General features: G+C 37.5%; 1 protein-coding gene across 10 annotated transcripts in view; it reads right to left on the reverse strand.

Annotated features, from left to right (window-relative positions):
- The window catches only part of ANKRD44 (ankyrin repeat domain 44), a 329,152-nt gene that overhangs the window by 11,312 nt on the left and 301,597 nt on the right, over positions 1-16,243 (reverse strand). For all 10 annotated transcript variants that reach the window (XM_086719206.1, XM_086719211.1, XM_086719205.1 and 7 more), the window contains exons 21-23: positions 14,506-14,722; positions 10,838-10,925; positions 1,039-1,122 (exon numbers count right to left, since the gene is read on the reverse strand). In XM_086719206.1, the coding sequence (XP_086575332.1) occupies positions 1,039-1,122; positions 10,838-10,925; positions 14,506-14,722 (389 nt within the window). The remainder of the gene's footprint in view (positions 1-1,038; positions 1,123-10,837; positions 10,926-14,505; positions 14,723-16,243) is intronic.

A 16,243-nucleotide genomic window follows, 5' to 3' on the forward strand; every position in this document is an offset into this window, starting at 1 on the left:
GGTCATGTGAACACACACATATACTAGACTGCTCACTGCACCACTCTGCGAAACAGCAAAATACTGGAAACAACTTAAATGTTCTTCACTAGAAGGCAGGCTGATTAAATGAGTATAGCGATTCAGTGAAGTAATATGCAGATTCAAAAATAATCTGGTAAATCTACATGTTCTGGTATGAAAAGATTTCCAAGATACCCTAAAAGCAGAGCATTGCAACAGAATTCTCCCATTTGCATAAGAGCATAAGTATATATATTTTTTTACATATGTTTGTGGTTATTGTGTAGAAATTACTTGGTAGAATATAAAAATGTGAAAAGATCAATTTAAGGTGATGGAAGAGGCTAGGGCTTCTGGGATAAGAGAGTAATTTCTCCTAATTACATATTCATTATATTTAATTTTTAAAAGCCATGCTTTTATATTAGTTTTTGTGACTTTTATTGTTTGTTCTTTTTTTTTTTTTTTTTTTTGAGAGAGAGAGAGAGAAAGAGTATGAGTGGGGACGAGGGGTAGAGGAAGAGAGAAAGAGAGACAGAGAGAGAGAATCCCAAGCAGGTTCCACACTCAGCACAGAGTCTGATGTGGGGCTCAATCCCAAGACCCTGGGATCATGACCTAAGCCAAAATCGAGAATCATATGCTCAATTGACTGAGCCACCAAGGTGCCCCTATATTACTTTTTTTTTTTTTTTTTTTTTTTTTTAATTTTTTTTTTTCAACATTTATTTATTTTTGGGACAGAGAGAGACAGAGCATGAACGGGGGAGGGGCAGAGAAAGAGGGAGACACAGAATCGGAAACAGGCTCCAGGCTCTGAGCCATCAGCCCAGAGCCTGACGCGGGGCTCGAACTCACGGACCGCGAGATCGTGACCTGGCTGAAGTCGGACGCTTAACCGACTGCGCCACCCAGGCGCCCCCCTATATTACTTTTTAAACTAAACAAAAAAATAAATGTTTGGCTACTTTACAACCACAAAGCAGAGACTAAGATTGATCAAGACAAGAGGCATGCCATCTCAGTATCACTTACCTGCCTTTGTCATCTCTGCAATTGACAATGCTGGAATCTATGGCCCCAAGTAGCAATGACGCACAATTCTCATGATCGTTTATTCTAAAATGAAAATAAGTTTTACATTTTAAGGTATCACTCCTTAAAAAATTACATGTTTCCTCCTACTCCATCTTCCTATGCACTATATACTTTAACAATCTGACACATTAAAAAAAATCTGATTCAAATATCTGTGGTTTATGATCTGTTCACATGATTGCAGAAGACAATTTAGATCACATGAACAAACTTCATTTAATGCTTCATGAAGCAGGCAGTCTCCATTCTCAAGAGTTTGGAGAACTGCTTGCTTCAGGAAGCGTTAAATAAGATGTATATCACCTAAATTGTCTTCTTTAATCAGTTTAACAGGTGACGAGGGTGGGATTCTAAGCTGACTACTAACAGCCTGCAAGAGGAAAAGACAAGCAAGGCACCTGTCTAACCCTGAGTTCACTGTCCTCTGGTTACCAAGGGCCGGGGGTGAGTCACTCTTGGATTTGAGGTCTGCTCCCTTGTCTGAAACGGTCCAGGCCAAACACACTTTATCCAAAACTTTTTAAGGGAAAAGTGCTCATTAAAGTTCCCAGAGAGGTTCTATGATTCAGAAAAGGCTCAGGGACAGTTAGGTGACAGCAGTTGTGGGACTAACAGGGACCATGAAGTAAGTCTACAGCATAAACCACTGGGAGACTTGGGGAAATAAATTAAAAGTCTGCAAAAATGCAGACTGTTTTGACCAACGACACATCAAAATCTAAGTAGGCACAAGTTGGACTATTAGAAGCCCTTAGGGCATCCACCATTATAAAGAATGCTTGTGACGAGTAATAGATCTTTTGTTAATGAGAATCTCAGAAATCAAAGCCACAAAATTGATGGGCATAGGTTGGGCACTTTAAAGCTGTTACAGTGCTCACCACATACTTCTGTGATAAGTTGGTCATGGAACAGATTAGATTCATACTAGGTCACCCAACAACTTCAAGAAAATTTCATGCAACAAGGTACACTGTAAAACACCACACAAATCCCAAACTCAATGGTACATCTCTCTCAGGTATTAATTTGGTTCCAAGAGACTCTAGGCTTAGCTAAAGAAATGAGATCCTCAAGTTTCAAAGAATTGAGCACTCTGCCTTCCAGCACAGTTGCTTATTTTATGTCTAAGAACTGTGATCCCAGATGCAACGGATACCTACAAAAATGGCAAACTCCTACTAAAACAACCTAGAATTACAATGGCCATCATGGGGAATGTTCCAATTAGGTAAGATTGTTCCTTTGAGAAGAAGAGTTGAAAGCAAGGGTTCCCAAATCAACAAAGAGAATGGGATGCCTATTTTTATTGGTCTGCAGAAGCTTCCAAAAGGTTTCAAGATTTCAAGGTAGCTTCATTGAAAGATTCATTGCAAAAGGTTAATGAAAAATTAAAGACACAAGAGGTACCTAAAATAAAGACTGTAAGACTGATATGACTCCTACTACTGCCCTCTATCCTCCCTTACCTGAGTACTTACAGTCTACTAATTCACTTCTGAATTGCCTTTCCACTGTTAAGAGGCTACAAGAGTGTAAACAAGTCTTTTCAGAGTTACTGGCCCTATAGCTACAACTGCTCCAAGGCCAGAAACTTAAAACAACACCTCAGTGCACCATCATCAAAACACTGGCTCAGAAAATGGTGTCTCATTTGCAATCCACCAGGACACTGGAGAAAAGATTGTCCTAGAAGGTTTTGTGCAAATCCTATGATACCAACTCAAATGTCCCCATATATACCCTCAAAGGAGGACCCCTATTATATGGGCCCCCTCCAGTGTTGATAAGATGCCAAGGAATTCTCCGGTAAACTGCTATAAGTTATTCCTTTTAACAGCCAAGTCGAAAAAAAATTAAAATTAATGGAAAAATCTTGCCAAATTCCGGTAGACACATACCAGAGCAATATTCTCTACTTTAAACTCCACTCACTCTGGAGCCTGCAGATGGGATCCTGGGAAAACTGGCAAGAGCGGGCAAAGAGTGAGAATTCTTACCAGATTCAGCTTTTCTGGTCTCTGTGGTGCCTGGTCAAGAGGGGAAGGTATAATTTTGTGTTTTCCCTTCCTTTCCAAATTCACTCTTATGAATTTGGTGTATTGGTCTTTTTCTCTTCCAGGGACTGCTATTGCCTTCTTGCTTGTCCTAAATCCTTCTTTCTTTTGGCAATCTTTAGGAGGTAGCTGTGGATCTTGGGAGAGTAGTATCTTTTGCACCATCTTTGGGGGCACCTCTTGCATTCCATGGGTTGTTCAGTATTGCCAGGGATATTTACTGTTTGCCCAGGCTGAAACTTGACAAGATATTGGAAATGCCTTTTCTTTCTCTTTCTTTCTTTCTTTCTTTCTTTCTTTCTTTCTTTCTTTCTTTCTTTCTTTCTTTCTTTCTTTCTTTCTTTCTCTTTCTATTCCCTTCCTTCCTTCCTTCCTTCCTTCCTTCCTTCCTTCCTTCCTTCCTTCCTTCTTTTTTTTAAAGTTGCTTCATGGTCAGAAGTTGGCCAAATAGGAAGTTAGTATTCAGAGCCTGATAGTAACTTTTTTTTTAGGCCTTCCCACTAGGTTAAATGAAACTATGTACCTGCTGTTGGGAGTGGGGACCAGGGGCATTCCAAAGACAAACAGCTCTAAATCTAGAACAAAGGAAGCCTTTGATTTCTATCTTAGTTGAAGGAAGATTTTCTCCTTGATATAAAAAAGCAAATTAAAGATAATGTAGTTGGATGAGTGGGTCAGCCCCCTTTTTGAGGGGAATTAAAACCAACCTTCCTTGCCTTACAAATTCGGTTTTTAAAGAACAGAAAAAGTTCACCTATCCTTTTTATCAATCCCCAAATATCCTCTATTCATCTCAAAAGGCTTGTAGGTATTGTAAAATCCTAGATTTAGGAAACAGAAGTCCTTCTTGGAAGAAAGAATTACTGCATTCTTTCCCTGTGCCTTTGAGATGTAAATGTTATAAAGGTCTTCTCTAGGAACTTGTTTGTAAGCCATCTGAAATGCACATTTCAGGGAAATAATTCTTGTCAGAAAAAAGAAGAAAAAAAGAAAGGCTATTTGGAAACCAGGAAATAAAAAATCCTAAGTGTTGATGAGCACTGGGTGATGTACGGAATCTCTAAATCTCTATATTGTACACCTGAAACTAATATAACACTGTATATGAACTATACTGGAATTAAAAAAAAAATGTTTAGGGGTGCCTAGGTGGCTGAGTCAGTTAAGTCTCAGACTCTTGATTTCAGCTCAGTTCATGATCTCATGGTTGGTGAGTTTGAGCCCTACATTGGGCTCTGCACTGACAGCACAGAGCCTACTTGGGATTCTCTCTTCCTCTCTCTCTGCTCCTACCCCACTTGTGCTCTTTCTCTCTCAAGATAAATAAATAACTTAAAAATTTTTTTTAAATCTTAAGTTTTCTCCTCAAATATTAGTAAAGAGGTTTAAGCCATCTGAGCAGATAACCTTAACTAATTCCATTTGTCAAAAACAAAATTTAGATCTATGTTTTGTTAAAAAATTTTTTTCAAATGTTTATTTATTTTTGAGAGAGAGAGAGAGTGTGTGAGTGGAAGAGTAAGTATGAAGTTTCATCTCCAATTTTTGAAGAGTTTTGTTACTTTTGTAAATTGATTTCCTTGTTGTTTCAATTTTTTAAAAAAATTTTTTGTGTTTATTAATTTTGAGAGACAGAGACAGAGAGCACGAGTGAGGGAGGGGCAGAGAGAGAGGGAGACACAGAATGTGAAGCAGGCTCCAGGCTCTGAGGTGTTGGCACAGAACCCCATGTGGGGCTCTACCTCAAAAACTGTGAGATCATGACCTGAGCCAGATGCTTAACCAGTTGAACCACCCACACACTCTTTTTTTTTTTTTTTTTTAATAAACTAGTGAGCTTTGCATTATCATACCTGTTTAAAGGCTAAAATTTAAAAACAAAAGCTGTGTAAGATTTCTGTTTGTATCCATCTATATGTGTATGTATGTCTATGTATGTATGTTATGTTTTTTTCTACTTCCTGATAGTATTACCAAAATTAATTTGTAAAGAGCTCTATTTAATTGGCTTAAAGAATATTAATCATGTACAGAAGTCAAGTATATTCTCTGAAATATGGAAACTAACCTAAATGTTTTTCAGGTTCACATGATCTAGGTTATCTTTGGTAAACAAAGAATAATTTTAGGATGGTTGGTTTAATTAAAGCAGGCATGTCTTCAGAATTATCAGCATGTATAATGTAGACATAAAACTTTCATTCTACTTATGTGTACTAAAAATCAAATAAGCTCATGTCATCACTGTTACAGAATTTGTCAGCAAGAAAGGTAATTTAAGATGATTGTTAGCTGTTTACTATCTCATGAAATTTTCATGAGTGATGTAAACAATTGTTAAGCACAAGTAAATTAAATAGATGTAAGAAAAAATATAGATGTAAGTAAGATAAAAGTTTGCAAATAAACTTTTCAACAATAATTATGCTTTATGGTGTGTATACTTAAGAAAAGTTTCCAAAACGTTTTTGGTAACCTGAAGCTTTAAAGTTATACGAGATAAATTAAATGATGGATATTTATTGACTATATAGATCATTTCCAATTAACATAAAATTCTGTAACATTAATTACTGACCATAGATTTATCTACTTTTGGCTTCCTTTGACCAAGGTGCTAGAGACGTTTGGCTCTGTTTGTAAACATGTTTTGTACCACATTGAAAAATGTACTATGTGGGAGAAATATACTTCTCAAAATTATGAAATTTATTTATAAATTTGCCAATGCACCGAATGCTAATGTAATAGACAATCCACTATTGCTTACTTCTTAGTTTTCACTAGGAGTTAGGGCTCTAGAGGTTAAGAAGTTTAATCAATTAAAATTATTGAGACATAATAAGGGTGAAAGAAAACAACTGTGTAAGAAAGGTAGGTAATAAAAGTAGAATGTATTTTTTTGGATAAGGAAAGGTATGAAAGATATGGGTTTTTTTTTTTGCTGTTTATTCGATTTTTTTGATAAGAAAAAAGAGAAAGTAATTTTTTACTAAAGTAAAATGACTTTTTTTCTGGAACAAAAAAGAGAGAGGAAAATTAGTATAAAATCTGAATGGATATAAAAGTTGTAAAAGACCTGCAGAAAAGGAATCTTGGAAAAGGAATTCTATGTGTGGTCAAGCTGGCTAAGATTGGAATGGATGTATTTAAGTTTAAAAAAAATGAGTTTTAGCATCAAAGGTACACTAGTGCAAAATTAGAATTTGGTTTTCTCTCTGTTAAATAAAAGAACAACGGGTTTTTTTGTTTTTTTTTTTGTTAAGATTATTGGTCTGCACTCAATAAGAAATTATAAGCAAAGGTGTTTTTTTTTTTTTTTTTTCAACGTTTATTTTATTTTTGGGACAGAGAGAGACAGAGCATGAACGGGGGAGGGGCAGAGAGAGAGGAAGACACAGAATCGGAAACAGGCTCCAGGCTCTGAGCCATCAGCCCAGAGCCTGACGCGGGGCTCGAACTCACGGACCGCGAGATCGTGACCTGGCTGAAGTCGGACGCTTAACCGACTGCGCCACCCAGGCGCCCCAAGGTGTTTTTTTTTTTAACCTTTTAAGAAATCCTCCTGAAAAGCAAAAGATTTATTTCTTACCAAAATAGTTTAATGTGTTTTATGCTATCTTTATCACGTCTTTGTTTTATCTTACTTTTTTTTTAAGTTTATTTATTTGAGAGAGATAGAGAGTGTGTGTGCATGCATGCACACAAGTCCAGTAGAGGGGCAAAGAGAGAGAGGAGAGAGAATCCTAAGCAGGCTCCGTGCTGTCAGCACACAGCCTGATGTGAGACTTGAACTCATGAACCACGAGATCATGACCTTAGCCAAAATCAAGAGTCAGACATCCAGGTGTCCCCAATGGGTGTTTAATAACTTAAGAAAAAGAGCTAAGGAGTTTTTTGTTTGTTTGTTTTTTTTAGCCAGTATGAAACTTTCTGTATTTGTCTTTAAAGTCTTCAACTGTCACTTTGGTTAAATGGATAACTAAATATTGTTCACAGTGACCTATGATCCTATTTGACCAAGTGTTTTAAAATCTTTTGATATTTTTGATAAACTTCTCCCATATCAAATTCTTTTTTTTAATGTTTACTGTGCTGTCAGTGCATAGCCTGATGTGGGGCTAGAACTCATGAACCATGAGATCATGACCTGAGCCAAAGTTGGATGGTCAACCAACTGAGCCATCCAGGCACCCCACCCGCAAATAAAATTCTAAATGAAGTCTTTTTTAGCTTGAACGAAGTTGGGTATTTTTCAAAGGTACCTGAAACATCTCAAAAGATTCTTTCTCTTTCCTTATGAAAGGATAAATATTAAACTAATCAGGCTTATTTGGTACGTTAAATTATATAGGAAGCATTGTCAGATAAGAAATGATGTTTTCAGGTTATATGGTGAGCATACATACGTTATCATAAGTGTTCCAGAAATTGTATAAAATTCCTAAAATTCTGATGCATTCTGGTATAATTTTGTCTGTCCATAATTCCACTTATCATGTTAAATGTTATGTGTAACAAAAATTACCAAATTTCCTTGTCAATTCCTTGCAATTACTTGTTATCGGATCTTCCACAATAGACCTATTTAAATCCTATGTCATTTGCAGGCAGTTATTGTTTTACTCTGATGCTTTTGCAAAATGAAATTCCTGGAAAGGACCCTACGAAGTACCTTTGATCACTGACACTGCTGCCAAATTACAAGGTGTACAAATCTCATGACTGTAGAAGGCTCATCTGACATCTGGTCCTGGGTCAATGCCAGAGACTTCAAAATCAAATTGACCGTGAAGATTAGTAGCTGACACTGAAGTACACCGTTTCCTCCTAAGATGTTGGATCAAGAACATTTCTCTCCATTCCTCTTTCCCTCTCTGGCCATTTTCCCCCTAATTATTATACCATGAAGGTCTTTATGATTTGTGTGTCCACCTCTCACCTTGAGCTGGCCTAGAAAGAGAATGCCATCACTCACATATGTCAGGCCACTGCAAAGGAGGGTAATCAAACTCTCAACTTACTGTTGGATTTGCTATAATACTGGTGACCCTGTGGTTCTGTCCATCAAAAACTTTCTCCTGATTTCTAATGTCTAGGTTTCTCTAGAACAAGCTTGCTGGATAACACTTCTAGGGAAGTGGAAACACAGTTATACAAGATACATTAACAGGCCAACTGGCTTAAAGAAGTATCTCCACTTTGGGACCATTTCTTGGTTTGATTCTAGTTGGTTTGGTTCATGGGGACCCTGTTTCAGGAATGTCCTGCAAATCTTAGGAATACTTTTTTCTTATTTTTATTTTTAATTTAATTTTTTATTTTTTAAAATTTATATCCAAATTAGTTAGCATATAGTGCAACAATGATTTCAGGAGTAGATTCCTTAGTGCCCCTTACCCATTTAGCCCATCCCCCCCCACAACCCTCCAGTAACCCTCAGTTTGTTCTTCATATTTATGAGTCTCTTATGCTTTGTCTCCCTCCTTGTTTTTATATTATTTTTGTTTCCCTTCCCTTAGGTTCATTTGTTTTGTCTCTTAAAGTCCTCATATGAGTGAAGTCATATGATATTTGTCTTTCTCTGACTGACTAATTTCACTTAGCATAATACCCTCCAGTTCCATCCACGTAGTTGCAAATGGCCAGATTTCATTCTTTTAGATTGCCGAGTAATACTCCGTTGTATATATATACCACATCTTCTTTATCCATTCATCCATCAATGGCCATTTGGGCTCTTTCCATACTTTGGCTATTGTTGATAGTGCTGCTATAAACATGGGGGTGCATGTGTCCCTTCAAAACAGCACACCTGTATCTCTTGGATAAATGCCTAGTAGTGCAATTGCTGGGTCGTAGGGTAGTTCTATTTTTAGTTTTTTGAGGAACCTCCATACTGTGTTCCAGAGTGGCTGCACCAGCTTGCATTCCCAAGGAATACTTTTACTATTAATAATTATCTTCCTGGTCTATTGCTCCTGATATGTTGTTCTCTCAAGGTTTTTAGATGTGTGTGTGTGCAACCATAAGCTAACAAATAGTCTCCCTCCAACTAGAATGTAAACCTGACATCATCTCCTCCTGTGAAATATATACTGACACCCAAAGAGACAATGGTAATTGAGAATAGCTTTCAACATCACCTTTGCTCAAACCTCTTGGTTGGCCAGAGGTTGATCAAAGGGAGGAGGAAGAACTGTCAAATTGATCTCACATTAACCTTTCCTTAGTAGATGAGGCACCACTGGTCCTGGGAAACAACATCAGCAAAACAAAACTTTTACATTTCATGTTCTTATAAATGTTCCATCTTCCCAGAGATAAGACCATCTAGTTAACCAATTAATAATCACCAAGGTATATGGGTGATTGCTCCATTCCTATGATACCTCAGATTTGTAACCCTAGGTAATCAGGCTTTTTTTTTTTTTAAATGTTTATTTATTTTTGAGAGCGAGGGAGCATGAATGGGGGAGGGGCAGAGAGACAGAGAGACAGAGGATCACTGTGCTGATAGCAGTGAGCCCTATGTGGAGCTCGAACCCACAAACCGTGAGATCACAACCTGAGCCAAAGTTGGATGCTCAACTGACTGAGCCACCCAGGTGCCCCACTAATCAGGCATTTTTATTCCTTCTCTTCCTTGTTCCCGATTTTTTATTCTGTAAAAGCTTCCTGTTTTCTGCCCCATTTTGCAGTTCTCTGAACTCTTCAAAGTGCAGACAGTCTGCTTCATGAAGTGCAAAATAAAGATTGTTTGTATCACTACAAATGTCTTCTTTAATCATTTTAACCATTTGAATGGCACACGTTCTGTATTCCCAGCATGTCTTCAGAACCCCTACATCCAGGAAGGTGTTTACTGCATACCACTTATACAAGGCATCATGTTAGGTTTTGGGGGGATACCAAAGTGACAAAGAAATGCTTCCTTCAAATTTAAAATCACCCCTACTCTTTATTCCTTACCCTTTCTTTATGGAGCCATTTTATGCCTCCAATATCTTTCAATCAAATGACCCAGCTGTATGTGAAGCACACAGAGATGCATAGACAAAGCACTCCCAAGTCTTGGGTCCCTAGGCTGACCATCATTGCCCAGGTGAATATGAACCCCTGGGTAAACACAGGCCCCAGGTGACCATGTTCCTCCAGGCTGACTGTGGAAGTTGGACTTACAGTCACTGTATTCTCTAAACGTTCATACTATGACATGGCAGAAAAAATTACATTCATCAAAAAATAATTTACAACCTATGAAGAATGGAGAATTACAATATATAAAAAGTCTTCCTGCTATAAAATGTCTTTCCAATCATCCATAGGTACATTGTTTCTAACCCCAACTTATTTTTAGAGTTTGGTACATCTAAAGAGCTCTTCACCTGGTGTGTGTGTAACGTGCCTGTTAGCAGTCACCCATTACCCTTCAGGTAGTTTCCCGCTGGTGATATGTGAGCCCCCTGGAAACCTGGGCACTCTACAAAAAGCTCCTGGAAAATCATTAACACTAGGGACCACACTTTGCTATCAGACCTATTTGCCATTAGCAGCAAAATGGAATATATTGGTCTTATCTCTAGTCTAAAAGCCCATCTCTTCCCTAAAAGGCAATTTCTTTGCATGTAGTTAAAAGGATTAAAGGAACACCATTAACTTCCAGCATTTCTACTTACATTGCACAGTGCAGTGGAGTAAAGGGATTACCGATAAATGTTCGAAAACATTTTTGCTCCAAAAGTACCTCTATACAGTTTTCATTACCTGCAAGGAATCAAAAGAATTTAGGGAGTTTCCCAGAAAGAAATTTTGTTCAACGCAATCTATTTTCTTTTTCATTAAGTATTGAATTCGACTGAATTCTCCTGAATTGGCTGCATGTTCATTCTCCATGGAATAAAATTCACAAAATGCCAAAATGTTATGAACTATGCTCACAGGTGTTCTGAGACATAATGAAACAGTGAAGGCCATATGTTCTGGTGGAGAGAAAGAGATAAAGAAGAGACCTCATTTGCAAGCGGAATAGATTCTATATCATCCTCAGCTCTTGCCAGATGCTTGACATAGATATGCCTGTTTGACCATATTTACCATAGGAAATTCTCCTTTCACCCTCACGAATAGGTTCACTTACAATTATGCAACCTAATTCAGGAAAGAAGATGTGATTAATAGAATTTAGTATTTGAGATAATGTAGGTGAAAAAGGGCTTTGACTATAAAATACTACACATGTGTTTAATACAGCACCAAGATCAGTTCCCAGCAAATAGTATGTACCCAATAAGTATTTTTTTAATAAGTAGAGGAATGAATATGAGGAATTATTTTCAGCAAAATGACAAGTAGTTTCTAAATCAACTGAATTTGAGTTGAGTAAGGCCCTAGTTCTGTCAGCTTACTTGTTACCTGACTTAGGCAACTCACTTGGGATTTGTGAGCCTCAGTTTCCCATATATAAAATATCAGACTAGTAATGCCCGTCCTACCTAGGTCACAGGATGATGGGGTTTTCAGCTGATAAAGGACCTATATGTGTTTTGTGAGACGAGGTACAATTGTTGAAGGCAAAGTTATTTGGCTTTGGAATATAGATTGTTCTCCTGAACCTCTTCTTGGTTAAATTTAGTGCTAAATTAGAGTTCTTTTATGGTCCACCTCAGAATTATGTAGATGTGTCTAATTTTAAGTGTTAAAATGCAAGCCAAACCTTTCTTGTACTTCTAGAGAGAAAAGGTGAAACAGTTTTTAGGATGAAGAAGCACATGAAGTGATGAATATAAAATCGCCTAACTTTATTCAAGTTATACTGTTTAGCTTTCCAACTATATCCAACCCTCACTCAAACCACCCTAGATACTGTTGAAGTGTTGGGAAGAGGGGCTTCCCTCTATTAGTGTGACTCCCCCCAAAGGACCTAGCTTCATGCAGCATCTACATCTACCATTCCTTGAAGACTATGTGAATCCCAATTTCAGATCTGTGTGGGGAGGACTGAGGACCCCTGTACAACTTTCAATATTCTAAGTGCTCAGTGGAGGGGATTCTAGGAAAATGAGAGCTTGAACCTCAGATTTGAAAGGCTGCACTGGCAAGGTGATTGCTCAGGAGAGGGTCTCCCCCTTCCCTCCTTGCACCTGGATGGGCCCAAGAACAGAGGCACCTGCCATTCCCACACTATCCCACTCCAGTCTAAATTATGCGGTCTATAATCAGCACTCTTATGTCTTCCCCCTTCCTGTAGGTTTTCCAGTGCCAGAGAGATCTCACAGCTTGATTCAGATGGGGGTAGGGAGCTCTCATCCATTAGTAGAGAGAAAAAAATCACAATCCACCAATGGCAGGGAGGGAGCAAAATCAAGTCAAACAAGCAGCAAAATGTGGCTCTCACCAAAGTCGGAACCACTGAAAAAAGGAGGACTCTAATGAAACCATAGTGAAAGGTCTTACGTTGATATATCAGGGCACCCCAAAACCATTCTGGACCTAATAATCATAGTTTTTGAGTGAAAAATTTAATAGAAGAATTAAAAATGGAAAAATAAAATTATAGGAGTTGAGTAAGAAACACATGGGGAAATATCCACATACACTTAGGGGTGAAAGACCTGCTTAAGCAAGACTGGAAACTTAGATGCAATAAAAGAAAAAAATTTGATAGATTCAACCATTTAAAGTTCAAAATCTCTGCATCAAAAAGATATCATAAACAAGGAACAAAGACAAATGTAACACACATAACAAATGGAGAATTCATATTTCTAACACAAGGTACTTCTGCAAACACTATGAGAAATGATAAACAACTCAGTAGGGAAAAATGAGCAACAGATGAAAAAGGTAATGTCCAGAAGAGGACACTTTCCTCGTCTGGAAAAGGAAATACAAATACATAAATAAATACACTATCAGAGAAACACAAATTGAAAAATATCTGTTTCTTGCCCTTCAAACTGACAAAAATTAAAAAAAAGACATACTATCTTGGGCTGGCAGAGGCTTAAGAAGATAGTAAGTTTTATATACACGTTTGATGGAGTAATAAAATCTTTATACTCTTTTTGCCAAGTAATATGGTATAATTTACTAAAATTAAAAAATTTTAGGGCATGTATGCCCTCTTATCAACAATTTCACTTTTGGGGACATCTGACAGAACTCGAGTTACCATAATATGAACATACACACTGCAGCATTGTTTGTAATAGGAAAAAACCTGAAAACAATTTGAATGTTCGTCAACAAGGATATGGTATGAATAAATAATAGATTCTGGTATACACACTCACACATGCCTGTATCTATCCAGCTATGTGCTACAAAATATACAACTATTAAAAAGATCAATGTATAGTGATACATATTGACTTGTCAGAGTATCTGCAATGGAAAGTTAAGTAAATAGTGACAAAAAAGTTATATAATATTTGCTCTATGATTCTAGTTTTTAAAAATAGGTGCGTATATAATTGTATTTATTTATTATTCTCAAGGGAAAATTATGAAATATATATACACCAAATTACATCAGAAAGTAAATTTGGAAATGGAGACAATTTTACTTTAGGCACTTCAGTATTTTTGATATGTTACAGTTAGTATGCATTTTCCTTTTTTACTCAAATAAGTGAAATAAAATTTTAAAAATCTCCCAAATAACAGGTGCTACTAAATAAATAGGGGATATAAGACATAAAAAGAAATGCCAAAAAAAATAAATCACGCATCTACTAGTGGTCAATTGTGACAGATTATTACATCATATTTTTTTGTTTGCTTTTTTAGCTTTATTATTTTAATTCCTTGTAGGATCTCTGGTTATCTCATGTAAACCAGAAACCCTGATTAAAACTAGTTCTTTCAGTTCATCCAAAGCTCTGAATAGGAGTTACATGTTAGAGGTTAACAAAAAGGAGGAAAGTGGAGGTGCCTGGGTGGCTCAGTTGGTTAAATATCCGACTTCGGCTCAGGGCACGATCTCACAGTTCGTGAGTTCAAGTCCTGCATTGGTCTCTGGGCTGACAGCTTGGAGCCTGGAGCCTGCTTCAGATTCTGTGTCTCCCTCTCTCTCTAACCCTCACCACTTGTGTTCTCTCTCTTTCTCAAAAATAAATAATAAACATTAAGAAAAAAATTTTTAATTAAAAAAAAAGAGGAAAGTGAATTTTTACTGCATTAGGGCATCATGGTAGTCATGAAGGGGGAAAAGGGTATCTTAGATATAGAAAGATTGGAAACCATGGTTTACAATGTTACACTATGTTCTCACTTCCACTGAGACCACAGTGGTACTGGGCAGGCAGGAAGTCTACTGGAAACAGTCCAACGACAATCAACTCACCATTGTAACAAGCCCAGTGCAGTGGCGTGTAGCCTTGGTTATCTTTGAAAGAACAGTCCTCCTCGGAAAGTGCCATCTGGAGCAGCTCGCTCAGCCATGTGGCATGGCCACGAGCCGCCGCGTAGTGCAGGGGTGTCCTCCCTCTGGAATCTTTACAGAGAATCGACACTTCTTGTTCCAGCAGCATTTGCACACATTCCTCGTGGCCTGTCATAATCTGAGGCATTGCAATTAAAAACACAAAACACATCTCAGAAGGGCAGAGATGCAGGAAGCAAAGCAGGGCTAGGTGAGGCTAGGCTCAGAGTAAGTGGACATACACTTGGGCCTTAAGGCAAGCAGACTTTGCCCTACTGCAGAGAGGAGAGGTAGCACAACCCCAGCAAGATTCCTAACGGAGAAGTATGTGAGCACCAGCGCTTCAGAAACATCTCTTGACTCTCCAAACATAAACTTGAAAGGTAGTGTGATATAGTGGAAAATATCAGCTTCAGATTCAGGAAGGTGCAAGTTAAATCCTGGCTCCCACTTATGACACTTGGACAAAACAATCTGCCTTTCTGTGCCTCACTTTACCCACCTATAAGCAGGAATAGTCATAATGACTCGGAGGTTGTTGTGAGGCCTCGTGAGGTATGCAAAGGCTCCCAGCCTGTGACACGGGCCACAGGAAGTATTCAAAAAATAAGAACTACAATTATGATATTAACCACTTAGAGTTCTTATTCTTTGCATTTATCATAGTGTTTAGCACCATCCCCAAATAGCAATTTCATAATTTGTTTTTGTTTCATTTAGTTTGACACGCATTAAAAAAATTTCAGCAGATATGTATGAAGAATCATCCAAGGATACATATTTCAGCAGGATACATATTTCAGGTGGGAAACTGTCACAGAATACATATTTTAGGTGGCGAATGGGCCCACATTTGTAAAAAAGAACAATTAGAAATAGCATGGCTACTGAAAACTAGGTAATCACTACAATAAATTATACCTCCTAAGCAAAATGGAGGATTAAAATAATGCGGCAGAAAAATACTTAGTGACATGGAGGGGTGCCTGGATGGCTTAGTCAGTTAAGTGTCTGACTCTTGATTTCAGCTCAAGTCATGATCTCATGGTACGTTGAGTTCAAGCCCCGTGTCTCTCAGCATGAAGCCTGCTTAGGAGTCTGTCTCTCCCTCTCTGTCCCCCTCCCTAAATAAAAACATTTAAACAAAGAAAAAAAATATTTAGTGACATGGAAAAAAAGTCCTTGATCTACTTAGAAAAAAAAAGCAGGTTCCAAATAATATCATCAGTATTCTCTCTTTTTAAAATTCAAAACAAATGCACATTACAGCAAAAAAGAATGGAGATATATTTACTAAAAAGTGATTATCTCCAGGAGGTAGAATTGCTGGTGATTGTGATTTTCTTCCTTAAGCTTTACCTTTTTTTTTTTTTTTTGCAAATTTTGTATGATTTGCATATAATCATAAAACAGAATCAATTCTATCAACAGCAGGTGTTCATGTATCTATTATCATAATCTAACATGAAATCTGAAGAGCAGGATCTAAGAGTACCTGCCATTATTTTACCTTTGCAAAAGATTTTGTGATTTCTTCTCTCTCTTTTTTTTTTTTTTTGTAATCTCTACACTTGACGTGGGGCTCCACTTCATGACCCTGCGATCAAGAGTTGCATGGTGTACTGACTGAGCCAGCCAGGCACCCCTGTAATTTCCTTTT

The sequence above is a fragment of the Puma concolor genome, chromosome C1 (genome assembly GCF_028749965.1).
Source record: "Puma concolor isolate L17-30 chromosome C1, mPumCon1.1.hap2, whole genome shotgun sequence".
Lineage (NCBI taxonomy): Eukaryota > Metazoa > Chordata > Mammalia > Carnivora > Felidae > Puma > Puma concolor.